The sequence below is a fragment of the Chaetomium tenue genome, assembly GCF_020726465.1.
Source record: "Chaetomium tenue strain MPI-SDFR-AT-0079 chromosome Unknown F5144scaffold_7, whole genome shotgun sequence".
Classification (NCBI taxonomy): Eukaryota; Fungi; Ascomycota; class Sordariomycetes; order Sordariales; family Chaetomiaceae; genus Chaetomium; species Chaetomium tenue.
In genome coordinates this window covers 1,592,841-1,612,033 of record NW_027117335.1, presented here as the reverse complement: position 1 = coordinate 1,612,033, position 19,193 = coordinate 1,592,841, and the positions used below count along the sequence as shown (strand labels likewise).

General features: G+C 55.1%; 7 protein-coding genes across 7 annotated transcripts; 3 read left to right on the top strand and 4 right to left on the bottom strand.

The window, feature by feature from the left end:
- Positions 1 to 222: 222 nt before the first annotated feature.
- F5144DRAFT_596449 (uncharacterized protein) lies at positions 223 to 4,367 on the top strand (the record flags this gene model as incomplete). The annotated part of the gene is made up of 6 exons (XM_066790799.1): positions 223 to 1,013; positions 1,197 to 1,573; positions 1,643 to 1,818; positions 2,105 to 2,764; positions 3,349 to 3,732; positions 3,915 to 4,367. The coding sequence occupies 6 exons, from the start codon at positions 223 to 225 to the stop codon at positions 4,365 to 4,367; spliced, it is 2,841 nt and encodes a 946-aa protein (XP_066638994.1).
- A 357-nt stretch (positions 4,368 to 4,724) lies between these two features.
- On the bottom strand, positions 4,725 to 9,924 carry F5144DRAFT_596448 (uncharacterized protein; the record flags this gene model as incomplete). The annotated part of the gene is made up of 10 exons (XM_066790798.1): positions 4,725 to 5,150; positions 5,210 to 5,782; positions 5,875 to 6,000; positions 6,746 to 7,011; positions 7,086 to 7,818; positions 7,867 to 8,850; positions 8,890 to 9,322; positions 9,581 to 9,588; positions 9,618 to 9,646; positions 9,912 to 9,924. 10 exons carry the CDS (start codon positions 9,922 to 9,924, stop codon positions 4,725 to 4,727), a joined length of 3,591 nt encoding a protein of 1,196 aa, XP_066638993.1.
- F5144DRAFT_586391 (uncharacterized protein) lies at positions 9,653 to 12,454 on the top strand. Its single transcript, XM_066789755.1, has 5 exons — positions 9,653 to 10,533; positions 10,633 to 10,828; positions 10,893 to 11,030; positions 11,094 to 11,198; positions 11,272 to 12,454. Exons 1-5 carry the CDS (start codon positions 10,006 to 10,008, stop codon positions 12,180 to 12,182), a joined length of 1,878 nt encoding a protein of 625 aa, XP_066638992.1. The 5' UTR covers positions 9,653 to 10,005; the 3' UTR covers positions 12,183 to 12,454.
- A 601-nt stretch (positions 12,455 to 13,055) lies between these two features.
- Positions 13,056 to 13,603, top strand: F5144DRAFT_499053 (uncharacterized protein; the record flags this gene model as incomplete). Its single annotated transcript, XM_066786307.1, has 2 exons — positions 13,056 to 13,241; positions 13,319 to 13,603. The coding sequence occupies 2 exons, from the start codon at positions 13,056 to 13,058 to the stop codon at positions 13,601 to 13,603; spliced, it is 471 nt and encodes a 156-aa protein (XP_066638991.1).
- Positions 13,604 to 14,124: 521 nt separating this feature from the next.
- Positions 14,125 to 15,197, bottom strand: F5144DRAFT_541568 (uncharacterized protein; the record flags this gene model as incomplete). The annotated part of the gene is made up of 2 exons (XM_066787172.1): positions 14,125 to 15,027; positions 15,090 to 15,197. 2 exons carry the CDS (start codon positions 15,195 to 15,197, stop codon positions 14,125 to 14,127), a joined length of 1,011 nt encoding a protein of 336 aa, XP_066638990.1.
- Positions 15,198 to 16,304: 1,107 nt separating this feature from the next.
- On the bottom strand, positions 16,305 to 17,416 carry F5144DRAFT_392173 (uncharacterized protein). The gene is made up of 2 exons (XM_066784726.1): positions 17,288 to 17,416; positions 16,305 to 17,065 (listed from the first exon to the last, which is right to left on the bottom strand). The coding sequence occupies exon 2, from the start codon at positions 17,027 to 17,029 to the stop codon at positions 16,376 to 16,378; it is 654 nt and encodes a 217-aa protein (XP_066638989.1). The 5' UTR covers positions 17,030 to 17,065; positions 17,288 to 17,416; the 3' UTR covers positions 16,305 to 16,375.
- A 740-nt stretch (positions 17,417 to 18,156) lies between these two features.
- On the bottom strand, positions 18,157 to 18,951 carry F5144DRAFT_586385 (uncharacterized protein). The gene has a single exon (XM_066789754.1). It carries the CDS (start codon positions 18,798 to 18,800, stop codon positions 18,198 to 18,200), a length of 603 nt encoding a protein of 200 aa, XP_066638988.1. The 5' UTR covers positions 18,801 to 18,951; the 3' UTR covers positions 18,157 to 18,197.
- Between the last annotated feature and the right edge of the window lie 242 nt (positions 18,952 to 19,193).

Here is a 19,193-nt window from a genome sequence, read left to right as displayed (position 1 = left end):
TGAACGCGCGAAGGAAGATCGTCAATGAGCATTTCCCAACACAATCAATCAGGATCATCAATGCCAAGACACTTGCTGACACTAGCAGGGGTTCATCAAGGCCGGTCTTGCTGTGCCGCAACCGCCTGGTTTTCTCGAGGCTGGGGCTGAAAACACAATTTTGAGCGTTCACCTGTGCTTGTGCTGTCTAAACCATCTTGTCAGCCCTCTTCAACCGCCATCATGTCTCACCATCCGGGTGTGTCACGGATCGAGACGTCATTACCACCTGCTTGGAAGCGGCGTTATGCGACGCATCTCTCGGAAGAGGATGACGGTTATTTTGCCGACGGGCCCGACCCCTTGGTTCATATCGTTCCCAGCAGACGGCCTCCCCGAAATACCCATTACGGGCCTTCAGATCACTATGGAAGTGGATACCCCCGGATGGACTTCGCCCGTCGTGAGACTATTGAGATTCCGGAGTCCGCACCGCCCTTGCCGTACAGCAGCCGCCGACGAGAGTCCCATATCTCGTATGATCCATATCCGGTCGCTCCAGTCCACGAGCGGGTGAGACACGTAAAAAGACGGGTGGTCGCAGAACCAGAGTCGCGCGAGGCGTTGGTGGTGGAGAAAGACATCGAAGTTGTCGAACCTGATACGCCGAGGGATTATCGCCGAGACTTCCAAGTCCCGGTAGTTGAACGCCACGAACGACCAGTCTATACCGAGGCCACCTATAGTGATTTCGAAGACGAGAATCACGTCTTCTACTCCTTCGGCGATTTGCTCCAGAACGGGAGTCGCCGAGACTCACAGCTGGACGGGAGCATCTCAGACATTGAGTCCACTGTGGCCCAAGGTGAGGGCAACGAAGGGAGCCAAGACGCCACGGAGCGAGGTGCTGCAGCCTATCATGTCCTCAAATCACAGTATGCTGGTGACGGCTACGAGGCAGGCCATCACTCGGCCAAGCTTACGGCTGTGTTGAGCGAACGGGCCGCCGTCTCACAGTCCTTGTTTCGGTGGATGTAAGAGCCACACGCTGTTATCTGCCCGGTTACCACTGCTCACTTCTTGGTAGTCACTTTACTCGACCATCCATGGATATTGACGATTTTGCGGTAGGCCCCTGTGACCACTCTCCACTCCCCGTCTGGGCGGCTTACTCGGCTTTAGGCGCAAGTGGCTGGGGTTCCTGGTCTTTCTAACAGCGAGAAGAACGGGCTTCAAAAAATGATTACGGGTGTGAAAAGGGACCATACTAAGACAGTTCAGGCATCGGATGGGAAGTATGCCCGTTACTTGGAGCCGAAACTCCGCCATGAGCCCCTCTTACAGGATGGAAAACCCGCTGGGTCTCAAGCAGTAACATGGGTATCGCTGCCGTACTTCTCCTTGGAGCCTTATTCCGGGCTCCTGGCAACGGCCAATAGTCCGAAGTCTCTTGCCACTCCAACGTTGCTCCAGGCGAGGTACTCACGGACAAGGCGCGCAAGAGATATGGAGCAGGCTGTGTGCCAACAGGGAGGGGCTCCGAAAGGGCATTGTTTCCACGTTGCCCAGCTCTGGTGCCTTGTCCTCGACAACTGTGTGTGCAACTCCACCAGCCCATCCGATCCATGAAACATTTAACTAACCAACTTCCTCCCATTCATAGCATTGCTGCTTACGTATGGCCGCATCGACGAGGACGTGCTATGTGCAGACATCATAACCAAAACAGTCAAGCCGTTGCACAAACCCCCTGACCCGATGCCGAGCAAGACCTTGTCAGTGAGGTTTCAAGGCGCCATCATGTGGTCCATTCCCGTCCATGAGTGCCAAACGTGGTTTGTACGTCTCGCGGCCGCGATCCTGTTGCCGCACCAATATACTAATCATTTTCATGCAGAGTTTTGTCTCCCATTTTCGCAACTACCAACCACGGCGGCTTCAATTCTTTCATCAGAAAACCGCAATCAAGCCTCACAGTTGGCCTAGGCTCTACCGCTTTGCTGCACGGCCCAATAAGAAACTGATCTTGGATCTTCACCTCAGGCAAGTTTAGGTAATTTCCCAGTTATATCGAATCCACTCTGTGTTAACCACCAGTTCCAGAATCGCTCTCTCACTACCACAGCCGCCAGCTTTGGTCGCGTTATTCGAGAAGGATAATGCCATTCTTGGGGCTACATTACCCACGCACAACGCAGCCGTATCAAACCAGCAACTTTCTGTGACCCTCCCACCAAAGCAAAACGACCAGAGACCGGGTGGTTCAGCAACAGCCCCCGTACCGACAGGGTCCAAGGCCAATCTTTCTGCTTCCAAACCCGACGAAGAGAGCGGGTATGTTTCAAAGTCAGGAAGCGAGTTCTCATTGGGTATATTTGCCTATTTGGAGTGTTTTAACAACCTCAACTCGAAGCCCGCCAACCCTTCGGCAACCCTATCCCCGTTGTCATCCCAACCAACGTTTCCCCCTTCGTTCCAGGACGCATCTGTGGTCCAGTATTTTGCGGATATGGAAGAGCATATTCAGACGAAAACCACTCCGGACGACCAGCGTGCTTACAAGAATACCTACAAGGCCAGACGAGCGCACGTAGTGGAGGTCCTAGGCAGAAGAAAGTCCGCCTTTGGTGCTAAGAATACCAGCTTGGATAACAACTGGGATTTTGGGAGAATTATCACCGTATTTCACTCTGCCGACATTATCTTTAGCTTCTTCTTCCCAGCGGGTGTGTCGGTCCCGACTACCCGGCAGTTCTGGGGCGCCGTCATGGCCGTGATCAACGTAGTAGGTTGCTGGGAATACTTTTGCTCTCGGATCTTGGTCGACTAACATGGTGAGCAGCATCCTGCCGCGGAAGAATCGGAGGCCGAGGGGCCAGGGAACGAAGCAGGCGTTAGAACGGAGAGATACCGCCCCCGCCCGTCACCACGACTCGGCGAGCTCGCTGGGGCCTTGAGAAACATAGCGACCGATATCATGGCTTTCAACGAAGCCATCGCCAGGATTGAGGAAGCCGACCGAGCTCATCTCAGAACGCCTGCGGTCTTGGTTAACGCATGGATACACATCACCCTTGCCCTTGCGACGTTTCCCTCCAACCCAACTCGGGCGCTAGAACTAGCGCGCAGAGCAGGATCCGACATCAGCACTGGGATTGACGAAATCATTGAGGCGCGATCGGAACCGCTACGGATACAAAACTTGGTGGTTCTCCCCTTTGACCTTCTAAGTCTTATAAGCAGGAAGCTGTTAAGGGACGTCACGCCAGGCCTCCCAGATATCAGCTCCACTTACGGCTCCTCCTTGAATATGATCGTGAGGCTCTCCTTGCCAGCTACCCATCCTGGCCCGCTACTAACGCATCGTAGGAATCTGACATCGTCACCAAGCACTCAGACCGGCGGATCGAGCAGAGGTTGGGCTTGCTAGAGCAGGAACTATCCATTATCGACTGGACGGTCGAGTTGCAGAGAGGGATCCTCGACAAAATGTTGACAACCAGGGAGAGCGTGAGCAGCAATGTCGAGGCAGAATTCACCGACGAGAAGCCCCGTCGCGTGCATTTACCATGGGCGCCTCGCCGGCGAGCACCCCAGCACCCCACAATGGCGGCCATGGCCGAAAGTGTGCTCGATCCATCTCAACCATGCGGATTCAGCGATCTACTGCTCCGCGAGGGAATCCAGGAGCTGACCGCGAAACGAAGCGAGCTGAAACTGATGGGCGATTTGGTGGAGTACCTGACGGACACGGTATGTTTTTCCTCGTTGTCTTCCCTCGCTCCCACTATTACATGTACATCCCTTTGAACTCCCAATCCCCCCACCCCTTGGCCCCCCCCCATTATTACGGTCCCTCCCATGCCTCCCCACCCCACTCCCATCCAAACCCTCACCACGCAACCCACCCCACTAACCCCCCACCCCCACAATAGAACCGCACCAAAATCGACTACACCAAAGACCGCCAAGAACGCGCCATCTACGCCTTCACCATCGTTACCGTCATCTTCCTGCCGCTCTCCGCCGTCGCCTCCATCTTCGGCATGAACTCGGCCGACGTGCGGGACATGGAGCTTGGCCAGTGGGCGTACTGGGCCACTGCGCTGCCTGTGACGGGTGTGGTGATGTTTTTGGGGTTGTTGTTTACGGGGGAGTTGGGGACGGTGAGGCGGTGGGTGGGGGAGTGGGTTGGTGGTGGTGGGGGGGTTGGGACTGCTGGGGGGAGGTGGGGGAGGGGGAGGGGTGATGATGGTAATGGTGGGTGGGGGAAAGGGGTTGGGGAGGTGTTTGTGGATGGGGATGGGGGGGATGATGATGAGGGGGAGAGTGTGGGGAGGGGCGGTGTGGGTAGGAGGGTTCGGGGGGTGAGGAGGCGGAGGAGGTGAGATGTTAAGGAGGAAGGTGGTTCGGCTGGAGATTAGGGCTGTGCTGATTGGTTTTGGATAGGAGGTACCTACCTATGTACTTATAAGGGGGGGTGTATATTCTATTTGAATCTTGCTTGCCTCGCGATAGTGACTTTTCTTCCCACCGCGGAGCCCCTGACCCCTTGAACTGTAAGTCTTACTAAATAATACGTGACAGCAAAACAAAGGCCATCAAGCAGCCCAGGGGAGCAAAACTTGAGTTTGAGGTCTTTAACGGTAGGTAAGACAAGAGACTGAAACCATGAAACACAGCACCAACATCAATGCCACACATCATCGTTAGTCACATCGTCGCCGTGGCGAGCCCAGGGCCCTTTACCACTGTTGCCCGGGGGTTCCCGCCCTTGACGCATAGGCGTTTCCACTGCCCGGCCCAAGGTTGCTCGGCGACAGCTGCCCGGCGGCCTGTGGACCCAAGGCTTGGTACATGCTTTGGATGTTCCGGTCGAACCCCGGCGGATAGGCCTGCTGCGGCTGTTGCGGCGGCGGCGACGACTCATAGTTCTGCCCTCCTGCTGGCGATGGCTGCCGCATAGCGGACGTGTCGCTTTGTCCCTCCCAGGATGTCTGGTAAGGGGCGTTAGCATTAACGTTGGCACTGGTACTGGGACCAGCGGTCCTCCCGCCCGGGTTCTCCCAGGACTGGCCGCCGGGAGAGAACTGGTCGGCCTGCGCTGGTGGCCTGTGGTTGGCGTCGGGATAACTCGAGTGCGTCGGCATCACGTTCTGGTAGCTGTATCGCTGTTCTGGCGTGGCAGGCGCCTGGTGATGCCACTGCTGCGGTGGAGGCGCAGCTGGACTCTGGACGCAGCCGCGAAGGCCGCCTTGTCTATGGACATGCCACCACCGCCGGCGGCGCCAGGGTCGGCCACAACATTGTTGTTCTCGTCGACCCAGATAGCGCGTACTTTGGCCTCCTTGGCGCGGCGCGCCGCGTTAGATCCGTACAGGGCGTTCATGTACTTGGAGAACTCGATGTAGGCGTTGCGCACAACTTCGAACTGCTTGATCCCGAGCTTGACGACGGCATCGGGTCGGAGAATGTGCTCGTGGCTATTGCCTTGGGCCTCAAACTCGGCCAGCGCCAACGCCGTTTGGCAGGCGTTACGGATCTGCCGGCCGTTCCAGCGTGCATGCGGGTGCGCGGTGAAGTGCTGCGCAGCGAAGCCGCCGATGCCCATTTCGTCAATCTCGATTCTTCGCCCCTTCTGTGCAAAGCGATCTCGAATCATGCTCATGTTGAGCTTGAAAACCTTTACAGTCTTGTCGTCGTTCAGCTCGGGGTAGTACAAGCTGACATGGATGCGCGATGTAAAGGCTTCGTCAAAGTCTCTGATACGGTTCGTTGTCAAGAAGAGAATGCCCGAATAGTACTCCATGACACGCAGGAAGACCGGTGTGGCCCGTCAGCGCTGTAAGTGGTAGGGAAAAGCGATGTGCGCTTGGCGTTAGACTGACCTGCTACAAGTCCATTCCGCTTAAAGTCCAGCTTGGTCCTCTCAGCGAGGAAAACATCGGCCTCGTCCAGAAGCAGGATACAGTCCCACCGGCTAGCTAGTGCAAAGTTGGTCTCTAGGGCTTTCTCGACCTCCTGGGCAGTGGTGCCAAGATCACCTAGTGGTCGAGGCAAAGCACGATCAGCGTCAGCAGTTGTTTTTGAGATGTGTTGATGGTGAGATTGGAATTCTCTACTCACCACATGTGATTTGAAACAGCGGCTTCTTGAATAGTTCCGCCACTCCTTCTATTCAGAGACGGTGGTTAGCAGAGGGTAGCGCAGAGCTGTGCTGGACAGCACGAACCAGCTGTGGACGTCTTTCCCACTCCAGGTGTGACGAACCTACTCCAGGATCCTATCCTGTTAGGGTTCAGCTTCGGTGAAGGTAATCTCTTGAGGATGCTTAGGTTCGGTGCAGCCAAAGGGTGCACAACAATAGACTTGTCTCAACAGTAGGCTTGCGAGCTTGTAGCGAACTGTAGTTGTGATTGCTAACTGGAGAACTCCCAGAGCTCTCCAGAAGGAGTGGCTATATACTAGCTATCTAAGGGTGCTCAGAGTGCTCAGGGCCTCAGCTCTGAGCATCCTGAGCACAGGATGCTCAGGGTGCTCACAGTTCCCTTAACGAGCAGAATGAGCACCTGCTCATTCCCTTGGCACGGCCCTTTATGAGCAACAGGGCTGTTCCTTCATTGGCTGTGCGTTCGTACGCAATGATTGGACCGGGGTACTGCCAGCGTACCCCGCCGGCCGGCTGCATGCGGCCATAACCGTGACACCAGGGGCCCCGTGGAGCAGCAGAATCAAGCCCTTTCCTGCGAGTTCATGTCAGTATGACAATCATGTTCGACGGAACTCTCAGCCGTGTAGTAACGCCGGTACCTTTCCCCTTGACCACGTCAAATTCCTCCCTCTGGCCCCCCGTCGACTTCTTGTCTCGGAAGTGCTGGGCGATGAGCGCCAGGATCATGGGGCGATGCCACTCCTCAAGAACGAGGCGGTCAAAAGACGTGGTTTTCTTCTCCTCTGTGCCACCCTGCCGGTCCTTATCTCCTTCGGCAGCCGGAAGATGAACGTCGGTCAAGTATGAGAGATCGAGCTTGGCTGGGATACGGGCTGGGTCAGCACAGGAGCGGGAACAGTGGCAACTCAGAAGAATCTCTTGGAGGATCACTTACCCCATTTGCGACTGCGCAGAACGAAACCAAAGACGCGGTACGACATAATGACGAGCTCGTCATCCGAAACGAGACTACTGCCGCTGCTTGTGCGCAGCTCCTTCAAGGGCCGCGGGATAATGGCGATCGACGGCTGTTCGTTTATGGCACCTGCTTCGGGAAGAAGGCCGTTGACATACTCCTCCCCCTGCTTCTGGTCCACATAAAAGTCATCGTGTACGCTGTCCATCCGACAGCATGCCGCGTTACACGACTTCTCTTGTATATCCTGTTCACCGTCCTCGGTCTCGGTGTTTCCGACCATCGCCTTTAGCTCGGGTTTCCACATCTGTTGGACTTGATCTTCGACCGAAAAAGCTGTTTCAAAATCAATCACCACCTGACTTTCCACCTCATCGCGCGTCTCGAGCGTCGGTCCGGCGTAGTACATATGCTTCACGCTAGCGACGTCGAGGAACTTGGCGCCCCGGCGTATGAGCTTGTGTCTGTATCTCTCGTTGGCAGGGAGAGCCTCAAGTTCCTTCCACTCCGAGTCGCTAAACTCGTCCTTCTTGACTGGGTGGAAGCGGAGAGGATACACTTCCAAGGATGTTACATCCCTCTCGCCATCAAACCTCTTAATGTCAAAGACCTTGGAGACTGGCCCCAGGCTCTTGCCATCAAAGTCGATGTAGAGGCACGTAATGCTGAACGGCCGCGTTGCCTTGCGCTTCCCCGTGTTGCTAGACCACCTCTCCCAGGGAGGCGCTACACGGTGCTTGGCGCTACTGACGTTGATAACCCGGTAGGCCTGCTTGCCGCTGCTGCCCGTCACCTCCATCCCCGGTCTGAACAGCTGCCACAGGTCTGAGAATAGGACCTTGCGACAATCAGGGCTGCGGAGATACGTCTGCTTGGCCGATATGTCCGAGTCTATGAAGCTCAGAAGGCACTTTAGGTGCTCCAACGCGGTCGGCGACTTGGTTATACTATCAAGCTTGTCCTCGTCTTGATTATCTTCGTCCTCGCTGTCTCCCTCCTGGGGCGTCTCCTCTCCTTCTGCGGCCGGCACGGCCTCAAACTTCTTCTCCAGGGCCGTGCACCAATCCCGTAGCGCTGGTTCGCAATAAGAGAGTGCCTTGAAAGGCCTGATGAAGACAGTTGTCTGATCCACCTCCTCCTTCAGGATGGTGCTGAGAATCTGCGTAAGAGCTTCGGAGTGGATTCGTACTCTCTCGGGAAGTGGTAACTGCCCGGGCAACAAATGCGAGGAGTTTTTGGAGTCCGGGATGATGACCCGCTTGCGGACCTGACCCGAGAAGCCGTACCAACGTGGATTGCCACCGACGTCGTTGTCGACGTTGGGCTCGCCAATGAGAATGTCGATGACAAATGCATCCTTCTCCTCCACAGCAGAGAGCATTCTGAAGGCGGCCCAACCTACCCGGTTGAGTTGGGGCTTGGCAAATTTAGGAAGGGCTGGTACTTGGGCGTCAGACTGTCCCTCTCCCTTGAGCGGCTTGTCTGTCGCGGGGTTCGCCTTTTTTTCTTCAGAGCGTATAGCCTCTGCCTTGGCCACTTCGATTTTTTCTTTCCTGCGGCGGTCCAGTTCTTCCGCGAGGTACATTCGGTCCATTTCCCACTCAAAATTCTTGCGCAGCCGATCGCGGCGGCTGCCGTAGTCAATGATTTGGTCAAATTCATCATAGGTGCCGGCGGCACTTTGCCCCTGGCCATCTGCCACCTCGTCAGTGAGTTCTTGGAGACTCGATGGTTCGTAGGCGTTCTGCTTATGAAAGTCCCAAGTGACATCATACGGCTAGACGGAAGGGCGATGTGCGAATCTCATGTAGAGGCGAGGATCGCCGTCTCGAATACCCCAACGGCCCGGCCCGGTCTCGCGTTCCCATTCCTTTCGATGATTCTTGAGACTGGCTTCCATACGCTTGTATTCTTCCATATCTTCCGTCAGCTGCCGGTAAGTTTCTTCTGCCTTTGCGGGCGCTCGGTTGTTCTGAGCTTGTCGTTCGAGCTCAAGGAGCTTCTGCTTCATCTTCTCGATCTTGTCGGTAAAGTCGCCAACACCGCTTGCCGCAGGATTCTGGCCATTTCCGGCTGGAATATCAGACTCGGCAGCCGCCTCCGTTGCGAAACCCTCTCCATTATCCACACCCGAGATCAGCGAGGACAAAGTTGTGTAGCCCGGGGTCGGGTCGATCGCCTGAGCCTCCGTCCCGGCCGTCGGTGAACCAGAATCACTTGACGATTTTCCTACAGTCCCCATCTCGGCACCAATACAGAGCCACCGCGCGGGAAGTATGGACGCCGAGGGAGTAAAATAAAGTAGGCAGCTGTAGCAACGACAAGGTCACGGCTGTGAACATACACAGAAAGATACCTACGAAAGATAAGGTTTGGCCAAGGCGAACTATCTTCCAAAGATGGCTGGGGGGGCGTCTGAAGGGTTGGGATCACATTGGGCACCTCCCTCATGTCGTCTATTCATGCCAACTTACCATGCAGGCTCCAGAGCCTCGTCTGAACGGCATAAACCCCCTCCCGGCGCTCCTCAGCCGCAATAACTTTGGCAGGCATCATGCATGGCCCCCTGCTTACCCCTCACGCCCACACCCTTCAGTTCTCATGGACGTGGTTTCATTGGCCCGAAAAGCCCGCAGAAATTCTCATGCGTTACCTTCAAGCCATGTTGTCGAAGCAGCCTCAAAGGCAATGATGGTCATATAACCAATGGCTTTCAGCCATGTCATGGTGCATATTATGTCCATACGCCCACAACTTGCAGTCCTATCGTACCAGATCAACCGTTCAACTCTCCAGAACGGCAACAAAGCTCCGGCATCCTGCCCGACAATGAAGAAGCAAATAATGTAATCGACCGTCGTCGAGAGCCACGTACCTCGCAGCTTCCAACGCCGCCGCCATGGCGAATCAAGGGTCTTTTGTACCGGCGTTTAGTCGTCCCGTGACAGTCGCCTACATTGATCATCACCTCCAAGACCAGCACCTGATGTTTGTAAACCCGCCAGTGCAGTATAATCCCTTATCTGGGCTGTATACTCCCAACAACTACGCCTTAGCATCGCCTGCGGACGACGATGATCTTCCATCGAGGCCGGATTGGGGAGATATCAAGGCAATGAGATTCTGGAATGGCATATTTCCCGATGCCATGGCCGAGTTTAAGAAGACAAAAGAACCACACGGCCGGGCCGGCACCGACTACAGCATCCGGAGCCTGGATAGTTGGGAGGAAATCTACCGCCGGCTCGAAGCGGCGCAGGCTAAATATCAACAAATAGGGGGGCGGGTAGGATGGCTGCGGAAGGTGCGGCGGAAGGTGGCTGACAACATTGCGCCGGTGGCCGGGGCGGTCGGGATTGCCGGCGCTGTTGGCCACGGCGAACCCATTGTCACGCCGGTCCTGGGCGCTGTGGAAATGGTCCTGGATGTAAGTATAGGATGGTCCAGAAGCTACCGGCAGCTCCGGCCTGCATAGCTCTCTTAACTAGGTACTTTACTTCCCCGGCTAACTAAGGCGCTGTGTCAGGCCGTGAACACTGCCGCGTCTGTACGCCAACAGGCTCTGGAGGCCTTTGACGGCCTTGTCCCCATCTTCTCCGACGTGGAGTTCTTTCTGGGGACCTTTCCGGGCGACCCGCGTATCCGAACCGCCTCGGTGGACCTCACTGTCACAACACTGGACGCCATCGAGAGGGCCATTGGTTTCTTCATAAGCAATGAGTGTATGTCCCGGCTACTTGGCTAGCAAACCACCGGCAACGCTGACGCATCATACCGACGATAAAGTTCTGAGGGCTGGCAAGGCCCTGCTTACCAGGGGCGACTACGAGAAAAGTATGGTAGAGAGCCTGGCCATGATCAAGACGAGGAGCTCAAGCCTCATGGAGGAAGCCGCAAAGTCGCATATTCACGAATTCCATATGTGTACGGTTACCCCCAGCCCCACCAAGGGACCCTGCGACTGACACATGGTTTATCCCCCCCAAGACTCTCGAGAGACGCGAAAGTTCCAAAGGCAGCTCCAGCAGCACGTGGGCGACGGGTTTAACTCGATTCACAGATTGCTTGCAGAGTACGCGGTCCGAAAGGAGCGTAAGTCGCATCCGGAGTATTCCATCCTGGTTTTATGAGGGACGCGGATTAGTCTCTAATGTGCTATCTGCAGGTGAGCTCGAAGCCACCCGACAGGAGAACCTGCGCCTCCATATCATAAACGAGAGGCTACGTGCCAGCACACCGACCCCACAGCCGCAGGCGGTCACCATGGAGCCATACATCAGCCCGGGGGGCCTCCGACGGATGCTCGACACGCCCGATCTCGACCTAGCCGACGTCACCTTCGTCAATGACAAGAGGGGCCAGCTCCCAGAAAGAGAACGCGCCCAAGCGGAGCAAATCATCAACACGCAGCTCTTCCAAAACTGGGCCGTATCGACACGCTCGTCCAAACTACTCGTGCACTGGGACTTCAACCCCCCACAAACCATAGCCGACGTCTCGCCGCTGTCGGTAGTCTGCGCCACCATGACGCAAGCGCTGCGGGCCAAGGAGCGCTTTGTGTCGGTGGTGTGGTTCTGCGGGCAGCACACGGACCCGGCCGAGGCCGGCGCTCACGTCGGTGAGCAAGCCATGCTCCATAGCTTGATAGATCAGCTGCTGAGGCAGCATGACTTTGACATGCGGTCCATGTGCAATTCCATCGACTTCGCGGCCTTGCAGGCCGGGAGACTTGACACGTTGATCCAGCTGCTCGAGTGGTTGGTGCGGCAGCTGCCCGAGACTACGACGTTCTTCTGCATCGTTGATGGGGTGTGTCTGTTTGAGCGAGATGAGTTTCAGCGCCAGGCGTTACCAGTGTTGTCAAGCCTCATCCGTCTCGCTGAGGATACGACCGTGTCTACCACCGTCAAAGTGCTGCTCGCGAGCACGCCAGGGACAGACATTGTGAGGGGCGCTTTTGAGGAGGAAGATCTAATTCTGAATGTGGACGGACTGCCGCAGCTGGGGTGGGTGCCAAACGATGAGCGCATGATCCGGGAGCTGGAAGGGGAGATGGATGAAGCCGCGTGGAGGTAGGAGATCCAACATGAAGACTTGGGATGGTGGCTCCGTCAACTGGCGGATTGGTTTCTCAAACTACCTATATTCCTCGATTTTGCCACTAATTGCTCCTCAACTTCCTTGCTGTCTACGCCCTAGGGATGTTTTGAAGTGCAAACTACCTATCAAACTACCTACCTATCTATCTACCTTACTAAGATAGGTAGCTTAGGGCAAGTCCCTAGTAACCGAATAGAGCCCTTGATAAAGAACTAAAGTGTGGCTTTTCGAATGGGGAACAGTGATAGAAGTGCAAGAATATGTACCTTTTCACACCCCCTTCTCCTCGGGACCGAGCCAAGCGCCGTGAACTTGTGAAATGTGGCTACCTATGTAGACGACTAAAAGCTTGGCAGGCTTTCCCGTTTCAGCCGCTCCGTCTAATCTCCCTTAACATGGGGTCATCGGGATGGAATTCTGCAAGGCATCGGGAGCACGCCCGAGCCGTCGGGGGATGCCTTGTCGGCATTCTATTTAACAGGGCGGTTGGCGAGGGCTGATTGAATGAGGCCTCCGACGATCTAAACTGCAAAACCTGTTGAGTCGTTCAGCATGAAAGCAAAAAGACCAAGCATTGCCGATGGGTCCAGTCAGCTGCAAGCCACATGCACCTTCAATCTTGGGAGCAGTGCTCCGCCCACGCTAGCAGAGAGCAAGCTAAGTATTTGACAAGGGCTGTTCCCGGGGCAAGACTTGGGATTTTCTTGGAAATCTGTCCCACTGTCTCCAGTCCGAGTCTCGAGACGGACGACAACCACTCGTTTCTCTACATGTAGCATAGGAGCAGGGGAGCTCATAATTATCCTACACAACCCAATCCCTACCTAACTTCGAAGACCACTCCCGTCCATGGCCGACAAGATGGAACACACCAAGCCCCCTCCACCCCATGTCTCCCCGACGGGCATGTGGGCGTCCAAGCTCACCCTCCGGGTTATCCAATTCGCACTCGCCATCGCCATCATCGGCTGCGTCGGCTCCATCCTCTCCACCGGCTTCTGGAGCATCTTCGTCCTCGTCGTCATCGTCCCGCAGGTCAGTCCCCCCGTCCCCTCCCATCCCCCACCATCACCATCACCACCACCCCACTAACCACTCCTTGCATCCCCTAGGCCGCCGTCTCCGTGATCTGGTCTCTCGCCGAAGGCATCTGCATCCTCGCCCGCGGTGGCCGCCGCGGCATCCACCCGGGCGCCAACGTCGGGCTCGACCTGGTGCTGTGGCTGGGCTTGGTGGTCGGCACCATCTTCCTGTGGCTGTTTGGTGTCGCCTCTGAGCTGTATGTGGGCTCATCGTCGTATTACTACGGCGACGATTATGACACTGCGGTGGAGGTTATTGGCAAGGTGGCGGCTTTGGGGCAGGCGCTGATCGGGTTGGGGGCGACGTTGACGTGAGTTCTTTTTCTCAGTATTGGTGTTCGTTCTGCTTCTGGAGGGTTATGGTGTTTCGAGGCTAATTTGGTTGGGTCTGATAGGGTCCTTCACTTCACGACCTTTGTTATTGCTTGCGTCGAGTGCAGCAGGCGGAATCGCGCCCCCACCGTTATTTATGTGACCGCAGACCCTTACACCCAGGCCCCTCAGTATGGTTACGGTGGGCAAGGTACGGGGTATGCGCCGGCAGTGCCCATTCCGGCCTATCAGCAGGGTGACGTGAAGGCTTAACGTTCAAGGGGGTTGATGGGGAAACAGGGCTTTTATGACATGCATACGATCTTCTTGGGTACTATTTGGGTTCTCTTTCTGGTAGGACAATATGGTGTTAGGTTGCGAGAATACTAGGTCCCATAGACGGTAATAAACGATCTCAAATATGTACCAGCGTGTACGAACAGCCGAAAATGAAGCTATTTACATGAATGTGCCGTCAGCCCCTAACCTCTCCAACTGCCCCCTCCACCAGTGGCACCCAACCCTCAGTTCAGGCACTGCGAGTACCACTGGTTCGAAGCCTTGCACGACCCCTGAGAGCAGCACTTGGGTCCTGCCCACCCGTCACCGCCACACTGGCCCCACAAAGGTGAGCAAACACCACCATTCCCCCCAGTCGGCTCAGGGGTCGACGAAGTCGTGGTCGGGTTGCCACCACCACCAGTACCTTCGCCAATCGGGGTGACATTGATCTTGTCCAGGTCCGCCGACACAACCGACCAGCCATCATTCCTCGCTCCACTACCCGTCAGGTACCCGGAGGCAGAAGTATCCCCCCGCAAGATCCACTTCACCCAGTTGGCCCCGATAATACCGTACTTCCCACCGTTATAATCCGTATACGTCCCCCCATGACCGACATTCAAGTTGCCCTTCCACTTCGGCACACCCGACTGCATCGCATTGTAATCGCGCTCCCCATTCTGATACGCGATATCACTCGGCCCCCCAAGGAAGAAGAACACCGGCTTACGGAAGTCCCTCGCCGACGTATAATTCGTCAACAAACCCGAGTTCCAAATCCCCACGCTCTGCACACGCGGGTCCCAGATCTGGGCATACGCCTCCACACCACCACAACTCCACCCCGCGGCGGTAATCCGCGACGCGTCGATGTTGGCCCAGGCGCCCGACCCGGCGTTGCGCGTGATGAAGTCGATCGACTGCTTCATCATGTCCGCCGTCGTGCTGCCGCCGCCGCCGGGGGTGCCGCTGGCGATGACCAGGACGCCGTAGGAGGCGAGCTGCGTGAGGAAGGGGGCCTGGCCGGTCGCGTCGGCGGAGCAGCCGCCGTTGCCCCAGAGGAGGACGGGGAGCTTGGCGTTGGAGGGGATGGTTTTGGGGGCGTAGAAGGTGTGGCCGCCGAAGGCGTTGCTGGTGTAGTAGCCCTGGAGGGGGGGTTGTTAGTGGTGTTGCTTGGATGCTAGTGATAGTGATAACGGATGCATACCGCTGGCGCAAATGGACCATTGCCAGTACTAGCTTGACGCTCCTCGAGAGCAACAGGGCTGGCGGATAGTTGACCCGCCAAGATCAAACCAGGCAATAAGACCTTCATTTTTGTGTTGTTCTTGGCAGAGGTGTGGTGAGATATGGCTTTGGACGAGGACTGGAATGGGTGATGGTTGGCATTCGAGCGTTCAGGGGATTCTAGCCAACTAGGCACCTCCCAAAGACTTCTTATATATCCCTGGTCTAGCGCCCGGCTTCCCCAAGGTAGTTCCCGAATGGCCCGACGCCATACCGGGTACTCTCCGTTCTCTTTTCCTAGTCGAGCGCCTATCCTTAACTCTATTAGGAAAACCTTGCGGCGCTTGAGACCCAACGATCTGGGCGGGATCGCTCCCCCACAGATCATAGCGCTGCATCTCGGTTGCCCGGTACCCGGTACCAGGTTGGGCCTGTATTTTCTTATTCCGAACAGCATTAAAACATGTCACAAACCAATCAGGAACCCATCTTGAGTCCGAAGCTTCCCTGCCGGTATTCGGTGCCGACGTTCGTACCGGCCGCTAACCCAAAGCGACCTCATTCTCTCCAGTTCGAAATGTTCCGGTTGGGGCGCGTATTTGACAGGAGACATGTGACGGATGGTGGCCAAAGCGACCGGGCAAAGAGGGAGCAGAACTTAGGCTATTATCGAACCCTTTGGCGTGCAGTGTAACTTGTGGTTCCATCGCGTGAATCATGTCTCGACTCGGCTTGGCCGTTCCCTGACCAGGTCGTCTTCGTTCTCCCTTCTCTTTGGCCCGTGTCTCGAAGCTCCGGTCTCGATTGAGCATAACCCGGCGATGGTTAATTTTGGCTATCTCACACAGCTTCTTTCGCATGGGCACGAATATTGGGCGAAGGGACAAGCAATCAAGAACCCTGAGAGCTTCTTGGCTCAAAGTTGCCAAGAAGGTCCTGGCTTTAAGGGGAACCCTTGACATCCGTTATTCGGATGATAATACTAATAGTCACGACGATGACACCCCGGGGCCATACTATCCGCTCAGTATCATCTCTACTCCAATAACGGTTGCGCCTTTGCTGCCAGATCTCAACCACTGGGGGAATTACTTTCTAGTATCCCCGTGCTCGTCCCCGGTATAGTTGATCACCTCGCTCCCCGCCTCAAAATCATTATACGCTCTGAAGAAAAAAAGGCGAACCCCGCAACAGACAAGCCGCTCAAGGGAGAGGGACAGTCTGACGCCCAAGTACCAGCCCTTCCTAAATTTGCCAAGCCCCAACTCAACCGGGTAGGTCGAAGTCTTTGTTGCTTGTTGGACCACCGAGAACAGGGAAGACGCAGTGGGCGTTGTCCTTTGGCAGACCCTCGACCGGACCAACAACGTTTGCCTGAAACCAATGCCGCAATGCAGCGGGTATACGCCAGCTATTCCTTTCGAACTTGGGAATATATCCCCCTGCGCGCTGGCTCTTCTTCGTAGCTAACCAACCCCGAGGGTACCGGAAGATGAAATCCTTCGGGAAATACTGCCGCAGCAACTTCACACACTCGTCCCGATACGGTTCCTCCACCAACCGTCGCAACACCTTGTCTTGCTTCCTAGCATTGACCTCAACATTGGACTCGATCCACTCTCCAAAGACATGGTCGTTCCCCTCCTTGCAAATATATGCATGGCAGCAATCCAAAAACCAACTAAGACTTTCCGTCTTCTTCGGCGTCTTGACCCGAATCGATTCGGTATCCACCTCCTGAACTGTCTTGCCATCCACCTCGACATCAATCATCACGGCCAACCTGGCCCGTGCATCGCGCCAATGCACTCTTTTCTCGAAAGCCATCAACACATGGTAGTGTGGCTCCCCCGTCGCATGCAACTCTCGTGCACCGTAAAACCGCACACCTGCTGTTTGCCCATCTCCTATGTAGCACATCCGTGGCCGAATACTGCGCTGCAAGTACTCGTAAAACTTCTCAGCATCAGTCACCCGACGGTTGTTGTATGTCACGAAGAAATGCCTTCCTTGCACATGAAACTTGCCCGTTTCCGTGCTCTTCTCGTGTTTCGCCCACTCATCACCAAACACCTCCGTCTTCATTGCATCCGCAATCTCATCGTCCACAACCATGTTGTTGTTGTTGTTGTATGGACCCGCTGCACTCTTAGTTTAGAAAAAGGAAAAGTTTCTCACCCGTTCGAAAAACCTCTGGTTATGCTGCGTCCCTTGCCGAAGTGGGTCTCCTCCCACTTTTGGACTGCTGTTATTCGTCCCTCACAACAACTCCCTCTGGTCGTGCATCCAATCAGAACACTTCAGTCGCAAGCTCCCTCATCACGCGACCGTCCCATTTCTGGCTGGGGCCATGGGGACAGGCGGCTTAAACAAATTATAAAAGTCAAGCCGCCATAGTTAAGCTCGCTGTCGCTCACTTAACCCTGAGATTTTTGCCATAGTCAACCCTTGGTTTGGCCCAAAAATAAGGTTCTGTCCCCAGAACGTAATTGGTCACTCCGTGCATGAGTGCTCCACACATCTCGCTCCGCTCATTCAATCCTCGTCCCTCGGATCACTTCCTCACTTCGTTCGTCGTGCCGCCCCATGGCCAGTCATATGAGTTTGATGTTTAGTGGATTCATTGTTCGTGATGCTGAAGTCTTTTAAAATAAAATGTTTTATTAAAACTAAAGTTGCTCGTACTAGTATGATGATGGTTCGCTGCGCTCACACAGGGGCTGCGCCCCCGTACCCCCCTTTATTAGAATTGAATAAGCTAAGGGGAGGACTAAGTTGAGTCGTATGAGGATCGTGCTAAGTCTTCTTTTGGTGTTGTTAGTTGGGTCAGACTTAGCTTCAGTTGCTGTGGTTAGTGGTCATGCCCTGTACTTATAGTGGGCAGGTGCTATATCGTAGTGGGTTAAACCCTATACCTTTTAGGGTTCCAATGCTGTTTTTAGACGGAGTTGTCACTAAGGTCAATTACCTCACGGGTACCAAAGCGACTCCCTAGGTTGGAGCGTAAGCGACTCAAAGGTGCCAATGCTGAAATAGCTTAAAGACAACCAATGTCTATTCTCTGTCTGCTCGCCCGCAACGCTAAACTCTACCTTCGCCTAGATAATCTCCTAAACTCACGGTGATACCACACCGAACTGCCTTCAATGACCAAGTCCATCCCACTCTGATCCTCCGTCTCAAGGTTATGCTGACCCTGACCAAACCGGTCCGGCCACCACCAAAAGAGCGGCTCTCCAAACTTGTTGACCCAACAACACTGACAACCTTTATCAGGTTCTGTAAGGCGTCCCTCCTCTGCTAACTTCAAGTACCGCTTCGCATGACGACACGAATGATCTCTGTCCCACAGATTGGAGTACGACCCGTCTCGGCTATGGTCAGTAAAGTCTCTGTTTCTCCCAAACAACTTGGACAACCAAGAACAACTACAACACTGGAGTCGGTATATATCTAACCGACCCTTCATGAGGTTCTCTCCACCCACGGTTCGAACAGCTTTCCCCTCCTCCGTCGTCAAATAAGTGTCGTTGTTCACGACATAAGAGCATTCCCGACTCGGGCATGGCGTACCTAACAGCGTGGTTAAACCACGAGTCTTCACAAGGACGTATCTCCGTCCTCCATCGCAATCCCGCTCATTGCAGCGATGCTGCCAACACTCAATCTTCGGTGCTCCCTCAAATGACATTGTTACCGTGTCGTGTATCTCCTCTCGTCGTTTATCAGTCGTCCCTCCCTTCAAGCTTCACGGTCCTGAGTTGTGAAAAATTCGCGTTGCTCTTATGTCGTGCTTACGCAGTTGCAAGTCTCTTGCAAAAAGTAAAAAGGAAGAAGAATCCCTCTTCTTGGTCGTCCCTCCATAAACTCTCACGCTGTTCGGTAGTGGGTCCCTTCCCTCCTTTCAGTCGGTATTATTGGTCGTCCCTCCCATCCCACCAACCCTCTGCTCCTATTCGTCGCATCGTCACAGCTCCACTTCCTCTCGTAAACTCGATTCCGTTGGCTGACGCACACGTCCCATTTCTGGCTGGGGCCATGGGGACAGGCGGCTTAAACAAATTATAAAAGTCAAGCCGCCATA